This window comes from Capra hircus, chromosome 11 (assembly GCF_001704415.2).
Source record: "Capra hircus breed San Clemente chromosome 11, ASM170441v1, whole genome shotgun sequence".
Classification (NCBI taxonomy): Eukaryota; Metazoa; Chordata; class Mammalia; order Artiodactyla; family Bovidae; genus Capra; species Capra hircus.
This window is the reverse complement of record NC_030818.1, coordinates 97,628,449-97,643,062: the sequence shown is the minus strand read 5'-3', so window position 1 is coordinate 97,643,062 and position 14,614 is coordinate 97,628,449. Positions and strand designations below refer to the sequence as shown.

Genomic DNA, 14,614 nt, shown 5'->3' with positions numbered 1-14,614 from the left:
ACGATGTGACTGGAAGGGAGGAAACCAGAAGAGCAGTGGGTGAGGGGACCAGAGAGGTATGGAGGTCACTAGGGGCCTTCATGCCACTCTAAGGATCTGGCTTTGACTCTGAGTGAAGAGGAAGGCACTAGGGGTTTGGGAAGAGGCGGACATGCATTTTTAAGGATCACTCTGGCCAGTGGATTGAGAAACACTGTCAGGGCACCAGGGAGGCTGGAGAGGAATTTATTCAGCATGGTACCTGAAGGGTGACAAAAGCTCAGGTCTCACCTGAAGGTCGAGCCCACGGGATTTCCTGACAAACTGAATATGGGATGAGAAGGAAAGACAGGAATCAAGAATGATTCTAAGGTCATTTTGCCCCAGACACTGGAACAGCAGAAGAGCCATCATCAGAGGTAAGAAAGACTGGGAGGAAGAGGTCTGGAGGAGAGTAGGGAATTCAGCTTTGGACAGACTGGGTGTGAGACGCTGAGCCCAGGGGAGGTGTCAAGAAGGCTGCATATTTGGTCTGGAGTTCCCCCTAGGCTGGCTGGAGATGTAAGTTTGGGTGTCTGTGGCATGGGCTGGGATATGAATGGGTATGTGAGTATAGAAAGAGAAGAGAAAGGAGCTGAGAACTGAGCCCTGGGGCTGTCATCACACACAATGAGTCCAGGATCTCAGAACCACCTTGAGGCAGAGCTGGGCTGGGCCCAGGGCTGACACAAAGCCTGTGCTTTTATCTGGTCCTGAAAGCTACAGTCGGGTTCTGGAGCACTGGGAGACTGGGTGTTAGGGGCGAGGACATCACAGATGTTAGGGAGAAGATAAGCCCCAGAAAGACAAATACCAACACTCCTTTCCTTGCCCCCACTGTGGTTTACTTCGGTGATAGAAGATAGAGATGAAGGAGTTATTGTAAAACCAAAACCTACAAAATCTTTGTGAAAGTTTGTTTCTTTACATCAGATTTGGGATGTGGCTCAGACTGTTCCACTAGTGTTTTAGATGTTAGGAGATCAAAGAGCCACCAAGATCTTATGAGTCACCAAGATTTTCTGTTACCTTAGGCCCCAAAGAGACCATGGCAGGTACAGAGAGAGGCTTGTGGTTACTGGTCCTTCTCTGCACCGAGAAGGTTCACTGTCATTCTGCACTTCTTTGGCTCTCTTCCCCACTGCTTTATCTTTCTGGTAATAGAGACAAGTTTCGTAGTTGTGATTTTCTTCACATCTACTGATGCTGGGCAAGTGGAAGGCCCAAGCACTACCCACAGACCCAGCCAAGATGCTGAACACACCAGAGTTCATCTGGGAACATTTCAGTGCTCCTGGTGAGCCTGTTTTCTCTTAATATGCTAACAGCCCCTTTCAAAAAGATAAGGTTAAAGTCTGGAGTTGGGCAAAGGTTGAACTGTCACATTCATTCCTCCTGTCTCCAGCTAATGCCATCATTTGTCACAGGACAGAGGCTATTTTGGTGAATGTACGGGGCTGAAAAGGTCAGGGTTGGGGGAGGAGGAGGGTTATGAAATATTTCAGTGGAATTTTTTCCCTATCATTGTTGAGATGTAAGAGGTCAACATAATTCATGGTGAGTGGGAGGGTCAGCTTGATCTCTCTTCTCCATGTGAACCCAGGATCCTAAGAGCTTCAGCTCCTAAGAGGTGGAGCCTAGTAGTGATAATATAGGTCACCTCAGCCACACAAGGGAAGAAAGGAACTCTTAGACACTTAAGCAAGCTTACTGGGCCGAGGCACTTCCTGCTTATGCCTGTCCCTTACCAGCTAGCCTTCTAAAATCAGAGCAAGCTTAAATTCTCCAGAGGGTCTCCACTGTCTGTAAGATAATCCACCAGCTCCTTATTCCAGGCCCCAAACCATCAAACAGAACTAGCTCTTCCTGAGCCCACCACCTGCATGTCCCCAAAGCATCGCTATGTCTCATCATCATAACATCACTTTTTAGCCCAAAGATCTGCTTTGTGTCTTTCTCCTACTGGAGTCTCATTGAAATAAGGATTATAAGTGTTTAGAAAAAAGCCCTTTTAGCCCTCACATACTGGCTCTAGGTTCACATTTCTCACAAATCTTTGCTGAACAACTGTTGATTCATGTTTGTGATATTTACTTACACAGATGCCTTCAATGTGTAAAAAAGGGATAAGAATCTCATACAAAGGTAAATGGAACCCCCCAAATCCTTAATAAACCAGCACCATGTATCTTTGTTATATCTAGATTTCATCAAATGGGCAAGTTTTCTCTTGGAAACGGCTAATCTCTGCAGTGGGCAGTGTTCTTAAGTAGTTTTTTCCGCAATGGGGCACAGGCCATTGGGGAAATGGTCAGTGTTAACCTCCTGCATTAACCTGAAAAAATCCTTGCAATCATTTTGACAAGACACAGGCACGTGGAGAGAAGTCACAGGATGTGTATATGCAAAACCGTCTGTCAGGGGTCTAGAAAACCACACTCACACACAGGCACACACACACATGGTCACACAGACACGCAGGTGCATGACTATCTGAGCCTTTATCTCCTGAAGGGGCCAGCACCAGTGAGGGAAGTTCTTCCTAAGCCTTGATGAAACTGCAAGCAAACAGACTGGAAACAACATCCCCAAACTGGTCCTGAAATTTGGCTCGTGTATGAACATCCACAGTCTCTGGTTCTATAAAGTCAGCAATGTGCTCTCGACACTGAGGTCACCACTGGGTGTTCTGCGTGTTCACACGTACCTGCTGTTTGTTTTCTTTGGAATACGGCAACATGGTAGAAACATGAAACATGATCTCATGCCCTTGGTAGATGGTATAAACAGAATGAATCCCTGTGGTGTCATCTGTAAAATACAATACGCATTTAGTGGGCACAGGGAATTCTGAGGCCGTAAGGAAACAGTCTTTATTTGCAGGCTAGAGGAATACAGCATAGTTAGCACATTCCAAAGATCCTATGATCATCCACCTGAGTGGAGGCAACAGTATGGATCCCTCCCCAGCTGAGGCAAGGCTACTGCCCACGTGGGGGCCTCTTCATCCCCCTCTAAGCTCTCTTGCTGTCTCATTCATGCCTTGCTTAGCGCAGAAGAGATCATGAGAAGTCTGAGCCCCAAAGGACAGCATGTTACAACTCCTTGCCTTCTAGTTACTGCTGGTGTCCAGGCCAAAGTGAACACAAGATGACATACAAGTAATTATCATGTCCATAAAACAAAAGGAGCTATATCCCTGGCAGCATTGTATAGTGACTAATAGCATGGGGTTTGGAGTTGGGCAGACTCAGATTCGAGTTCTCATTAGCTATGTTCCTTCTGACACATTACCTCACCTTTCTCTGAGCCTCAGTTTCTTAAAATTTGCAAATAGAGATAAAAGTAGTGTCTAACTCCTAAGGGTGTCTATCAGATTATCCCAGGAAAGGGAAATGAGGCTGATGGACTCCAGGAGTGACCATAGGCACACAGAGCTTGTTGGGGGGGTCATGGGGGTGGGAAGCTGGGCCTGACCACTGGGCCTGAATACTTTGTCATCCACCAGTTAAGGTACTCTCAGGACAGTTCTCACAAACTGCCTGACTTTCCCGTATTCAGAATCTGTGAAGTGACTTCAGCATGGGCTGGTGGAGAGATGAGGCCCCCAGAGGCTCAGGATACCTGATTTGAAGTTTATCAAATTTAGGCCAGTCAGCTTCAGATCACCTGCCTGGCTTACCTCCAGGACTGGCTGTGAAGAGCAGATAAAATGACAGAAGTGCAAGCACAAGAAAAGACCCAGAAATGCTGTATAGTTAGAAGACAGCATACTCCACCCTGGGTATAAATTCAAATTCAGATGAGGTTGGCAAACGAAACTTCTACAAAACACAGCAGAATGGAGGAGGAGGCAAGCTTACTTTTGGTGTCCAGACCACCACGGTAGCCTGTCCAGCCCTTGAGAGTGATGGTGTCACCCAGCAGATTTAAAAATTTTTGAAAAGCGTCACTTCCGATTTCTGTAAGAAGAGGTCAAGTGTGAACAAAGTGCAGTGTCCACAAGGTCCTAGTTTCTAGCTATGTACTGAAATCCTCAGAAGATTAACTAGGCTCCACGGACATTCCCTCTTCTGGAGACTGTGCAAGGGGCCCACAGATCCCAGAATCTGAGGGAAGGAAAAACTACAGAGTCAGTCTAAGCAACCTGAGTGCTGCCAGGCTGGGGTCACAAGGATCTAGTAATGCAGAAGGAAAACATCATTACTATTCCTATTAATAAAGAACAGGTCTTTAATACGAAAAGTGCTAAATAACAGGAAAAGAGGGCCATTTTCTAATTCTCTTAAGCATAAAAATCCCAGAGAAAAATTTCCTCGTTGCTCCTGAGATAACAAATCCCCATGTAATTTTCAGTTACACTGAATCCCCCATGCCAGTGCCTGGCACAGATTCAGTGACCAATGAATATTTGTCAAATGAACGAAACTGGGCAAACATGTGTCCTACCGAATTTACTTTGAAAATTTACCCTCCAACTTCATAAAAACTACTGGCTGTTTCTTTGCATTAAAGACTGAGCAGGTAAGATGAGTCGCAATCGTCTAAATTGCAATGAGGCGGGGCAGGGTTTCTGTTAGAAAAAGGGGGAGACACTCACCGTTGCTGAACATGTCATCATCTGTGAGCTGGCCATCTTTGGCAAAAAGAACCCCAAACTTGAAATTCACAGAGCCCTTACAATGAGACAACAAAAGGCACTGGATTTAATTTTCTCATCAAAGCAGACACAGTTATGAGATGTGCTGGTCATTATTTAGGGACTCTACAGTGACCTCAGTGGCTACTTGCTAGATTACTTCCTCCCCTCCACCTCAATTTTGACCCAGATTAACAACAATTATTTGTTGATTTTTATAGATTTTTATAGCTTATGAGGAAATCCTGTATTCTTCTGTGAGTTCACTGGAAATTTCATTACCAAGGGAGCCTGCAGGATGTCAGGTACATTCTGCAGCAAAACAGTGCTCAAAGTAAACAGACCCCAGGAGCTCACAGGACTGGCACCACGCTCTGATTAGCCCAGCAGTGGCAGTCTGGAACCCAGCTAGCAGAGAGCTCAGGCTGATTCAAAATTTAACCCCACAATCTGAGGCTAAAAACTCGTGGGCTCTTTTAGAAATAGAAATGGAAACTGAAGACAATGTAGTCTAAAAGCTCATTTGCCCCGATTCCTAAAGCTATTTAATCTCAAGAAGTCACAAAACAGATGTGGGGAGAAAAAGGGCAATCAAGAAGTAGCCAGTACAAATGTTCAGTCTACTATCCTCGACATTAAATGTAGGATTAAAATCAGATCCTGTGGGAGTGATAAAAACCAAATGTAAGATGGCAGCTTCTGCAGGGAAGAGAGAATAGGATCAGGGAGCTCAATTGTATTTATTTATTTTTTGGCTGCACCACTTGCCTTGCAGAATTTTTCCTGACCCAGAACTGAACCTGGGTCACCACAGTGAAAGCCCAGAATCCTAACCACAAGGCCACCACAGAAGTACTGCAACTGTGTTTTTCATATAATTTTTTTCTTAAACTGAGTAATAGGTTTGTAGGTCTTCATCATATTATAGTCTATGCTTTTTGTGTGTGCCTGAAGTATTGTATAATTAAAACAAAACTCTGAGGTTGGAAAAGATCAACTTTTGCAAGGCTGTCTGATGAGGGGATTCTCAGTTGCCAGATAAGGAGCCAACAAAGAACAAAGGTGAGTAAAATATTGCTGACCATATTGGGAAAAAGGCAATCCTTTGATGCCTCTGCCATTTGACCTCACAGAGATCGTTTCTGAACTCAGGGGTCTGCTTCTGGAAAATAGGCCCTAGAGAAAGAGCACAATTCTTAGGCGGAAGAGGAAAGGCTATTTTTGATTCCTCTTCTCCAACCTGTCATGGGCTTAGGCAAAGCTAAAGGCCTAAGCCCATGGGTAGACTTGGCCTTGGGATTGTAGAAAAACTAGCCTTGTAGATTGTTTCTGTTGGAAACAGCTAGGGAATGGAATCCATTAAGATTAAAATGTTTAAAAATGACACAGTATTATAGTGATTTGGTATTAAAAGAAAATTAATATCAAAAAATTAATAACCCTAGTCTCCAAAAAAGAAACTATACCCCACTTGGATTTTTAACGCAAGCCACTTCACTCCTGAGGCCTGGGAAGCAATCAGGGTGAGCCCAGCCTTTGGCAGAACCTAACCTACTTTTCTCCTTCCCAAGCCTTTGCAGGGGATCTCTCAAGTCATCTAGGGAAGGACCAAATTTAGAGAGGTTTAGCCCATTTCTCCATCAGGGTGTTCCCCTGGAAAGGGAAATAGCAACCCACTCCAGTATTCTTGCCTGGAAAATCTCATGGACAGAGGAGCCAGGTGGGCTAAAGTTCATGGGATTGCAAAGAGTCGACACAACTTAGTGACTAAACAACAACAAAGCATTGCCAATGGGTCAGAGGTGGGTGGGTCAAGGCAGAGCACAGAATTCAGGATGGCTGGTCTGGGAGCATTCAAACTCTGAAAAGCTAAGGGGCTAAGGCTGTACTTCTAAACATTCTTCTGTCCCCAGTACATCTGAAGGACAGATGCATACCCATCAGTAGTAATAATTTTCTATCTAGTGGTTTTCTCTGTAGAGTGAGGAAGAGGGAGGTAGCTTTCAGGATGGTGCCTCACCTAGGGCTCTTGCCCACCATGCGGCCTCAGCTCACACTTCAATCCAGAGAGGACTTCCTGACCTCCAACATGGTCACCCTCCCAGCGCTGTTATTCTCCTTCATGGTACTTTATCTTCTTAATACATCTATTCACACTCTGTAATTCTTTTTATTGAACTTGCATATTTGTCTGTTTCTACCACTAGAACTTGGGCTTCTCTGGAGGCTCAGTGGTAAAGAATCTGCCTGCAGTGCTAGAGATGAAAAAGACCTGGGTTCGATCCCTTGGTCAGGAAGATCCCCTGGAGTGGGGCATGGCAACCCACTCCAGTATTCTTGCCTGGAGAATCCCATGGACAGAGAAGCCTGGCAGTCTAAGCCTGGCAGTTGTGAAGAGTAGGATGTGAGTGAAGTGACTGAGCACGCACGCACCACTAGAACTTAAGTCCCATGAAGGAGGGATGGTACATATCTTGCTCTCTGTGGAATCTCCAGGGCCCACTACCGTGCTGGGTATTTTGGAGAGGGTTAATAAATATTCATGAACAACTGTGTGTGTAATAAATGAGAAAAGAAACACAAGTGGTCAGATACAACTTATTTTCCACAAGTTGCCTCCACCTCTTCCATATAAACCTATTTTTGGTAAATTTCTTGGGATTTTGTCAAGGATCTCTGTCACTTTGGGGTTCTATCTTTTTTGTAGCTCTTCTCTCTCTGTTTTTGGGAATGATGATAACAATCATATGTCTCTATGACTCTGGCACCTTTTCCACTCTCAGTGGTCCCTTAACAAGCACCTACAGTGGTTTGGGGTCTGACAGATAACCTTCTTAGGATAACAGCACAGAGATTAAAGCAGTGGTTCTCAAACTTGAACAGGCATCAGTATCAGCTGGGAGGCTTGTTAAAATAAAGATTGCTGGCCCCATACCCAGGGCCTCCAATCCCACAGGTCTGGGGTAAGGTCCAAGAATCTGTATTTGCGACAAGTCCACAGGTGATGCTGATGCTGCTGGCCCAGGGACCCCTGTCTGAGAATCACTGGACTGGAGGAACCAACCTGCAGGAGCAACCAGCTCAGGGTCATGTCCAGCTGGGCTGACAGCTAGTAAGCCAAGGGAAGAAGTATTGGATCAATGACTGAAACGATGAGCCATGAACTAACAGCCCTGTGCTCCACTGAATCCACACTTTCACTTTACAGACAGGACAACTGAAGCCCAGGGAAGACGAGATGTGCCCAAGCCTGAGACTAAGTGAGGGCAGGACTGGAGCTGGAGGTTGGGAGTCCTGACTTGCGATGCAGTGCTCTTTTCAACACAGGGCCACAGTCTTCTCAGGATGGTTTTGAGTTGAGTGAAGCTGAGAGTTACAAGCAGAAATAGGGCCCATTGCTGCCTAATCATTGGCTGAAGCTTTGGAAAGTTTTTCTGGGGCTGTTCTGTCATTGGCACCAGCATCCTTGCTGAGAGGACCCCGCCCACTTCAAGTTCAGTTTAGTTCAGTTCAGTTCAGTCACTCAGTCGTGTCTGACTCTTTGCAACCCCATGGACTGCTGCACGCCAGGCCTCCCTGTTCCTCACCAACTCCTGGAGTTGAAACTCATGTCAATTGAGTTGGTGATGCCATCCAACCATCTCATCCTCTGTCATCCCCTTCTCCTCCTGCCTTCAATCTTTCCCAGCATCAGGGTATTTTCCAGTGAGTCAGTTCTTTGTATCAGGTGGCCAAAGTATTGGAGTTTCAGCTTCAGCATCACTTCAGCCTCCACTTCAGGTGGAGGCTCCCAAAAGACTGGTATTGCAAGGTCTTGGTAAGTACTTGAAATTACAGAGTCTCGTTTAGGTAATTTTGTTTCCAGGGCTTCCCAAATGATGTCAATGACTAACAGGGTTGTCTCCTATCTCCAGAAATCAAGGTATCACTGAACAGAATGCACTGTATTTCTGGAGGAGATAGCTTTTATGAGGGGCTATTTGAGGAGGACATCACTTGACTTGGGACTACCTGACCATCACGGGTCACATTTTAGCAGCGTTGAACTTGCTGTCATCAGTGCTTCATGAGGCTGGCTGCTACTTGCAGCAGGGGGCCTTGAGGGATGGCTGGGAGTGCAAAGTCTCAAGACCATACCTGGGCTCCTGGAGGGAGGTGACTGGTGGAGGGAATCGTGGGAACTGGTTTTCTCAGGACTTCGGTCCTGCTCAGATACTCACCATAGAGATAAGGTCATATTTGTAATTCCTACTTGTATGGGACTTGACATTTTTAAGTTCCAAATTTTATGAGACAAAACTCAACATGATTATAAACCAATGTATAGTCATGTTTTGGGGAATTAATAGTATGCTAGGAATTATATTTCTTCTGAGGAAAGTGAAGTATGAGAGGGAAGAATAAAGGAGGAAATGGGGATGACAGAAGACGAGATGGTTGGATGGCATCACCAACTCAAAGGACATGAGTTTGAGCAAGCTCTGGGAGCTGGTGAAGGACAGGGAAGCCTGGTGTGCTGCATTCCATGGGGTCACAAAGAGTCGGACATGACTAAGCGACTGAACAACAAGCCCTACTGATTCCAAAAGAATATCTGGAATCAAGATATGATGTCTTAATTCAGAACTGCATACCCTCAGCTCCTCGCTACTCTTGTCTGGGCAATGCCTCCATATTTCTGTGTTTCACATGTTCCTACACGTCTGTCAACCCCTCCATGCCTGTTTGCCTGGGACACCATGTTTTCTCTTGCCAGGGGGAGAGGAGGCTCCCTATACAATGGATTTCAGGACACCAACAACACTCTACCAAATAGCTAACCTTTCAGAAACATCACTAGTATTGTTCATTTTTTCCCTGCTCATCTTTGCAGCTGATTATCACTATAATTGGGAGGAACTGGGATAAATTCAAGAAATGGGTGGGATTAAAGAAGAGTGCCTTGGCCACACAGCTCGCAGGGAGGCTGTGAAGGATGCTGATCACTAGTCACACCTCTTCAAGTACATTATAACGAGTACCCTTATTGCTGCTAGCAAATATGCCCTTAGTCAGGAAATAAAAATGAGAAATAAAGAGATGAGCTACTCCTTTTTCAAAATTTGGCAGGTCCAAAGGCAAGTATGAGAGAATAAACCAAACGGCAAACGGGTTCTTCAAGAGAGGGTGGAAGTGGTGAAGTGGGGGAGCATTCGTGTTTCCCGCTGATGTGCGTGTGTTCTTAGTTGCTTAGTCGTATCTGACGCTTTGTGACCCTATGGACTGCAGCCTGCCAAGCTCCTCTGTTCATGGAATTCTCCTGGCAAGAACACTGGAGTGGGTAACCATTCCCTTCTCCAGGGGATCTTCCCAACCCAAGACTGAACCCAGTTCTCCTGCATTGCAGGCAGATTCTTTACCATCTGAGCCACCAGGGAAGCTCCTTCCTGTTTTCCACGGATACATTTCTGTATTGTTTGTCACAAAGGGCAGGTGCATGTACTATGTGGGTGTGCAATAAATATTTATGAATTAGTAATTTTGAGACATAAAAACTATACATGCATGCGTGCTAAGTTGCTTCAGTCATGTCCAATTCTTTGTGACTCTATGGACTGTAGCCCTCCAGGCTCCTCTGTCCATGGGACTCTCCAGATAAGAAGACTGGAGTGCGTTGCCATGCTCTCCTCCAGGGTATCTTCCTGACCCAGGGATCAAACTCACATCTCCAATGGCTCCTGCACTGCAGGCAGATTCTTTACTGCTGAGACATGAGGGAAGCCTAAAAACTATACATGGTATAACCCTAATCTTAGATAAAATATAGCAAATATATATCAAAATGTGATATTCTACCAATACTAGTTTTCTCTGTGATTTTAGGTGATATTTTCCTTATATCTTTTGTTCATTTCTGCATTTTTCAAATGTTTACCAGAAATGCGTATGACTTTTATCTTTTGCCTTTTACAAGTTGCACATGGAGTTCATGGATTCTTCAGCAACAAGCATGATTGTACATGGATAACATGTAGATTACAATGTAGATGTCTCCTTTTGCCCATTCTCTGCCACATCCTGCCCGACACTTCCACTAACCTGCCCACGGCGACTCCTGCCAACAATGTGGGGGCAGCCGCTCGGCCTCCTTCTTTGACTTTACATCGCCATGTTCAGGAATCATGAGGTGTCGCTGCCTCAGAGAAACCTCTGGCCAGTGGGTAAAAGCTACTTCTTATGCTGTGTTACTACCTTGCTTACTTTCCCCAAAGCTCTTGGAATTGTCAGTAGGACTGTGTTTATGTTTGTTTATTTTCTTGCTTAGTTTGTCTTAGCCCAGCAGACTGTAGCTCCATGAAGAAGGGACCTTGCGTTCTTCATCAATGTATCCCCAGCGCCTCCAATAGTACACGGTACACCCACAGTCAGCGGTCAGTAAACATTTGTTGAATCAAGGAATGAATGAATATACATAGAAATCTTTGCCTATAGAAACAACTAGGCTTATACTGTATTGCCCCACAAGTTGTTTTTCTTCGGTAAGTACTGTGTTGTGGAAATCTTTCCCTGCTAGTAAATAAAGATCTGCCTCTTCTTTCAGTGGCATCATACGATTTTATTATTCACTCAGTCCATGAATGATTCACATATCCAACCAAATATCTACTCTGTGTCCTCTGTATGTGCTATTCTAGGCTCTGAGGATGCAGCAGGGAAGAACAATGGAAGAGTCCCTGTTCTAGTGGGGGCAACAGATAAAAACTGAATAAATGGAATCCATGTGTCAAGAAGATCAACAAACCAGTTAGAAGGGCAGTGGGTAAGAGATATTTTAGTTAAGGGACCGGGACATCCTCCCTGAGCAGAGATGCCAATCAAGAGAAGGTGTGACCCAGGAAACCTCTGGGACGAGCATCCCTGTAGTGGGAGCAGCAGGCTTCCTGCAGACGTGGAAGCAGGAGGCCCGTGGCTAGTGTGGAGCCGAGGGTGGAGCAGAGGATGGCCTTATTACACAGGCCCTAGCAGGCTGCAGTGAGGACCTTGGGCTTCATCTGAGGGGAATCGGAAGCCAGTGAGTTCTGAACAAAGGGAACAGATGGCTTACCATGTTTGGATGCTCTATGAAAACTAGAAGAGAGGACAAGAGAGGAAGCAGGCAGAAGAGCAAGAGGCTCTGCAGAATCCAGGTGGGAGATGGTGGGGCTGGTGGACTAGAGTGGTGGTGGAAGCACTGAGAAGCATGCGAGTCAGGGCTATGTTTTGAAACAGTGTCATCGGAATGTGCTGATGGATTAGATGGGGTGTGAGAGACAGGAGGTATTAAGGATGTTTCCAAGTCTGGCCTCAGCGACTGGACAGGTGATACCGCCGTTTACCAACAGGAACAGTGTACACACACTCATCGAGTAACTACTCAACAGTTGAGTGATAGTATTTCAGATATTTCTCTATGTTAATCATGCAGTTGTAAAACCTAACATATTCTTTTTTAAGTGGGACAATAGGGAATGGAAACATGCACATGATACGGCATTCTGAATGTGCTAACAGAGTACCTTAGCTTTAATTGAACGAAAATGAAAACCTCATTCCTCACCCTGACCATGGGATTAACATTTGAATGATTCCAAGCAGATTTAAGCAGCTTGATTGTTTCTCTATCTTTATGGCTAGCTGCACAGAAAATTCTGAAATACACCAGAGAAAATACGTCAGTCAAGTCTTTCAGTGATAAGAGACTCGCTGTGCAAATCCACGGAGAGGTGTGTCCAGGGGGAAAGGCTGTGTTCCTGGTGAAGGGGAAGCTCATTGACAAACATCAAGGTGGGGTAGCAGGACCCAGCATCTCGCAACACTACTTACCTCTTGTTCTTCAAGGACCAGCAAGTCCTGTCAAATGAAGTTCAAAAGGTTAAGTCAGGATGAATGGTGATCATTTTATCTTGACTTTCTGTGAAAGCCAAGCTTCATCTACTGTCACTGACACCACTTTTCTCCACGTCAAAATATTCATTTTTAAGCTAATGTTTACTTTTACTGGGTACTTTTTGGATCCAGTGATTTGTCAGAACTCTTTCCCCTATGCTGGAAGCTGGTTGCTCAAGCTTCCTAAGGGAAGCCTACAGACACCTGATCACAACAGGGCAACTACTGCTGGTAAGTTTTACACACACACATGCACACACACACACACACACAGAGGATGGAAGGGAAGCTCATGAGTGAAAGGGAGAGTGTGACAGTGTCTTTGGTGAAAACAGGCATAGAGGTATGACCTAAATAGGCAGAAGGTTGCTATATCTCGTTTTCAGATTTTCCTCTGCAGGATGATTCTACTGGCTGCCTGCTGCCTCCTGGACAGAACCCAGCCAGGCTGCCTCTCCAGCCTCTTCCCATGTCACCCTGCCTGGCATGCCAGCTCCTTGAAGCTCAGCTCTGACACAGAACTGTCACACTGTTAGTGATGGCTGAATTTATGAGTTTCAAGGGGAGAATTTAGAAGCAAAATTGATTGCAACTGTGAGACAAAAGTCTAGTTGCCATTTTTCTGATGGACCATTATTTTGATTATGACCAAACATTTTTCTCTCAAGGCAGACTGATTTCCTTTAACAGTAAGTCCTAAGAAAACAGGACAGCTTTCTGGACACCTGCTATCCTCTGAATTTCTGAAAACGACAGACTCCTAGCCTCCATCTCAGTTCCCATTGGACTCTCAGGTGGGAAGTTCTTCATGATGAGAACCACTGGTGATTCTGGTTGGGATCCTAGGCTAAGAATCACTGATAATTTGTCACTTCTAACACTGTGACCACATTATACAATTATGAAGCACAAAGTTCTGGGTTACCTTTTGTATCTCAGGGTGAAAAATTTCCCTGGGGCCTTTCTCGAATTTGTCCAGATTCATGGCACTGAAATAGAATGGACAGAGTGAGCCGCAGTGTGGTAGAAACTTAAATAATGTGGAGCCAGTCTTAGATCCTCAGCAGAGCTAAGTATTATACCCTAGAAGATCATAGCTGGATTCCTAGAGGGGCCAAAGGAGGTAGAAGTCAACAAGGAGCGATCAATGAAGGAACATACTTGATTAACCAACTTCGGAGGCTGCCCCGGAGCACTCTCACAGAGAGAAGGGAGAAGTGGGGAGCACCTGCTATAGGCAACCCTAGCTAATCTCCATGATTCTTACTTTTATTTACCAAAAAAGAGATTCACTGACATTTACATAGTAATGAATGATAAGATGAAATGTAATTAAGATGACCTGACATGTCTTTCTTCCTTTGGTAATTCCTCTCTCACTAAGGGCAAAAGGTTGTTCTTAACAAGATTATTCTTTTACATTTTGCTTTAACCAAGCAACTTGAATTTTCTTGAGCTAAGTTCCTCTAGGGCAAAACAAGGTAATTGAACAAAATGATCCCTGACCTCTTCAGCAAGAATCCTCATATCTGTAAATAAAAGGTAAAGATAATAGCTATATTTACAGAGCATTTACTATATGCCAGGCACCCTGCTAAATATTTCATGTGGATTATCTCATTCAATCTCTATGAGGCAAGTACTATTTTAGCCTCACATTAAGGATGAGGAAATTGAGGCTCCGTAGTTAAAGAACTAGTTAAGGATAACAAAGCTGTTAAGTCATGAAGCCAACATTTGAACTCAGCTTATCTGACCCAATAGTATGTATATTTTTATTTTTAAGTTTTCAAGTTGATGATTGTAACAGAGAAAATCTTTTTTATTCCATTGGCAGCAACTGTAGAAATTTTAATCTTTGCAACTTTAAAATACTTTCTTGCTGCAGCTTGCTCTGGCTGAGTGGTGGGCCTAAAAGTGAAGGTCTCCTCAGATAACTAAATGAAATTAAAATTCATTGAAATCCCCAGTCTTTAAATATACAGAAGAAAGGAGCTGGAGAAGCACCATTTTAGAAGAAGAAAATAAAAGGATTTTCAGAAATTTAGGCCA

At 44.6% G+C, this 14,614-nt stretch overlaps 1 protein-coding gene across 4 annotated transcripts in view; it reads right to left on the bottom strand.

Moving 5' to 3' along the window:
* GARNL3 (GTPase activating Rap/RanGAP domain like 3) overlaps positions 1-14,614 on the bottom strand; it is a 166,335-nt gene that overhangs the window by 47,276 nt on the left and 104,445 nt on the right. For all 4 annotated transcript variants that reach the window (XM_018055802.1, XM_018055804.1, XM_013967919.2 and 1 more), the window contains 5 exons: positions 13,488-13,551; positions 12,500-12,526; positions 4,619-4,694; positions 3,882-3,980; positions 2,726-2,829 (listed from right to left, as the gene is read on the bottom strand). In XM_018055802.1, the coding sequence (XP_017911291.1) occupies positions 2,726-2,829; positions 3,882-3,980; positions 4,619-4,694; positions 12,500-12,526; positions 13,488-13,551 (370 nt within the window). The remainder of the gene's footprint in view (positions 1-2,725; positions 2,830-3,881; positions 3,981-4,618; positions 4,695-12,499; positions 12,527-13,487; positions 13,552-14,614) is intronic.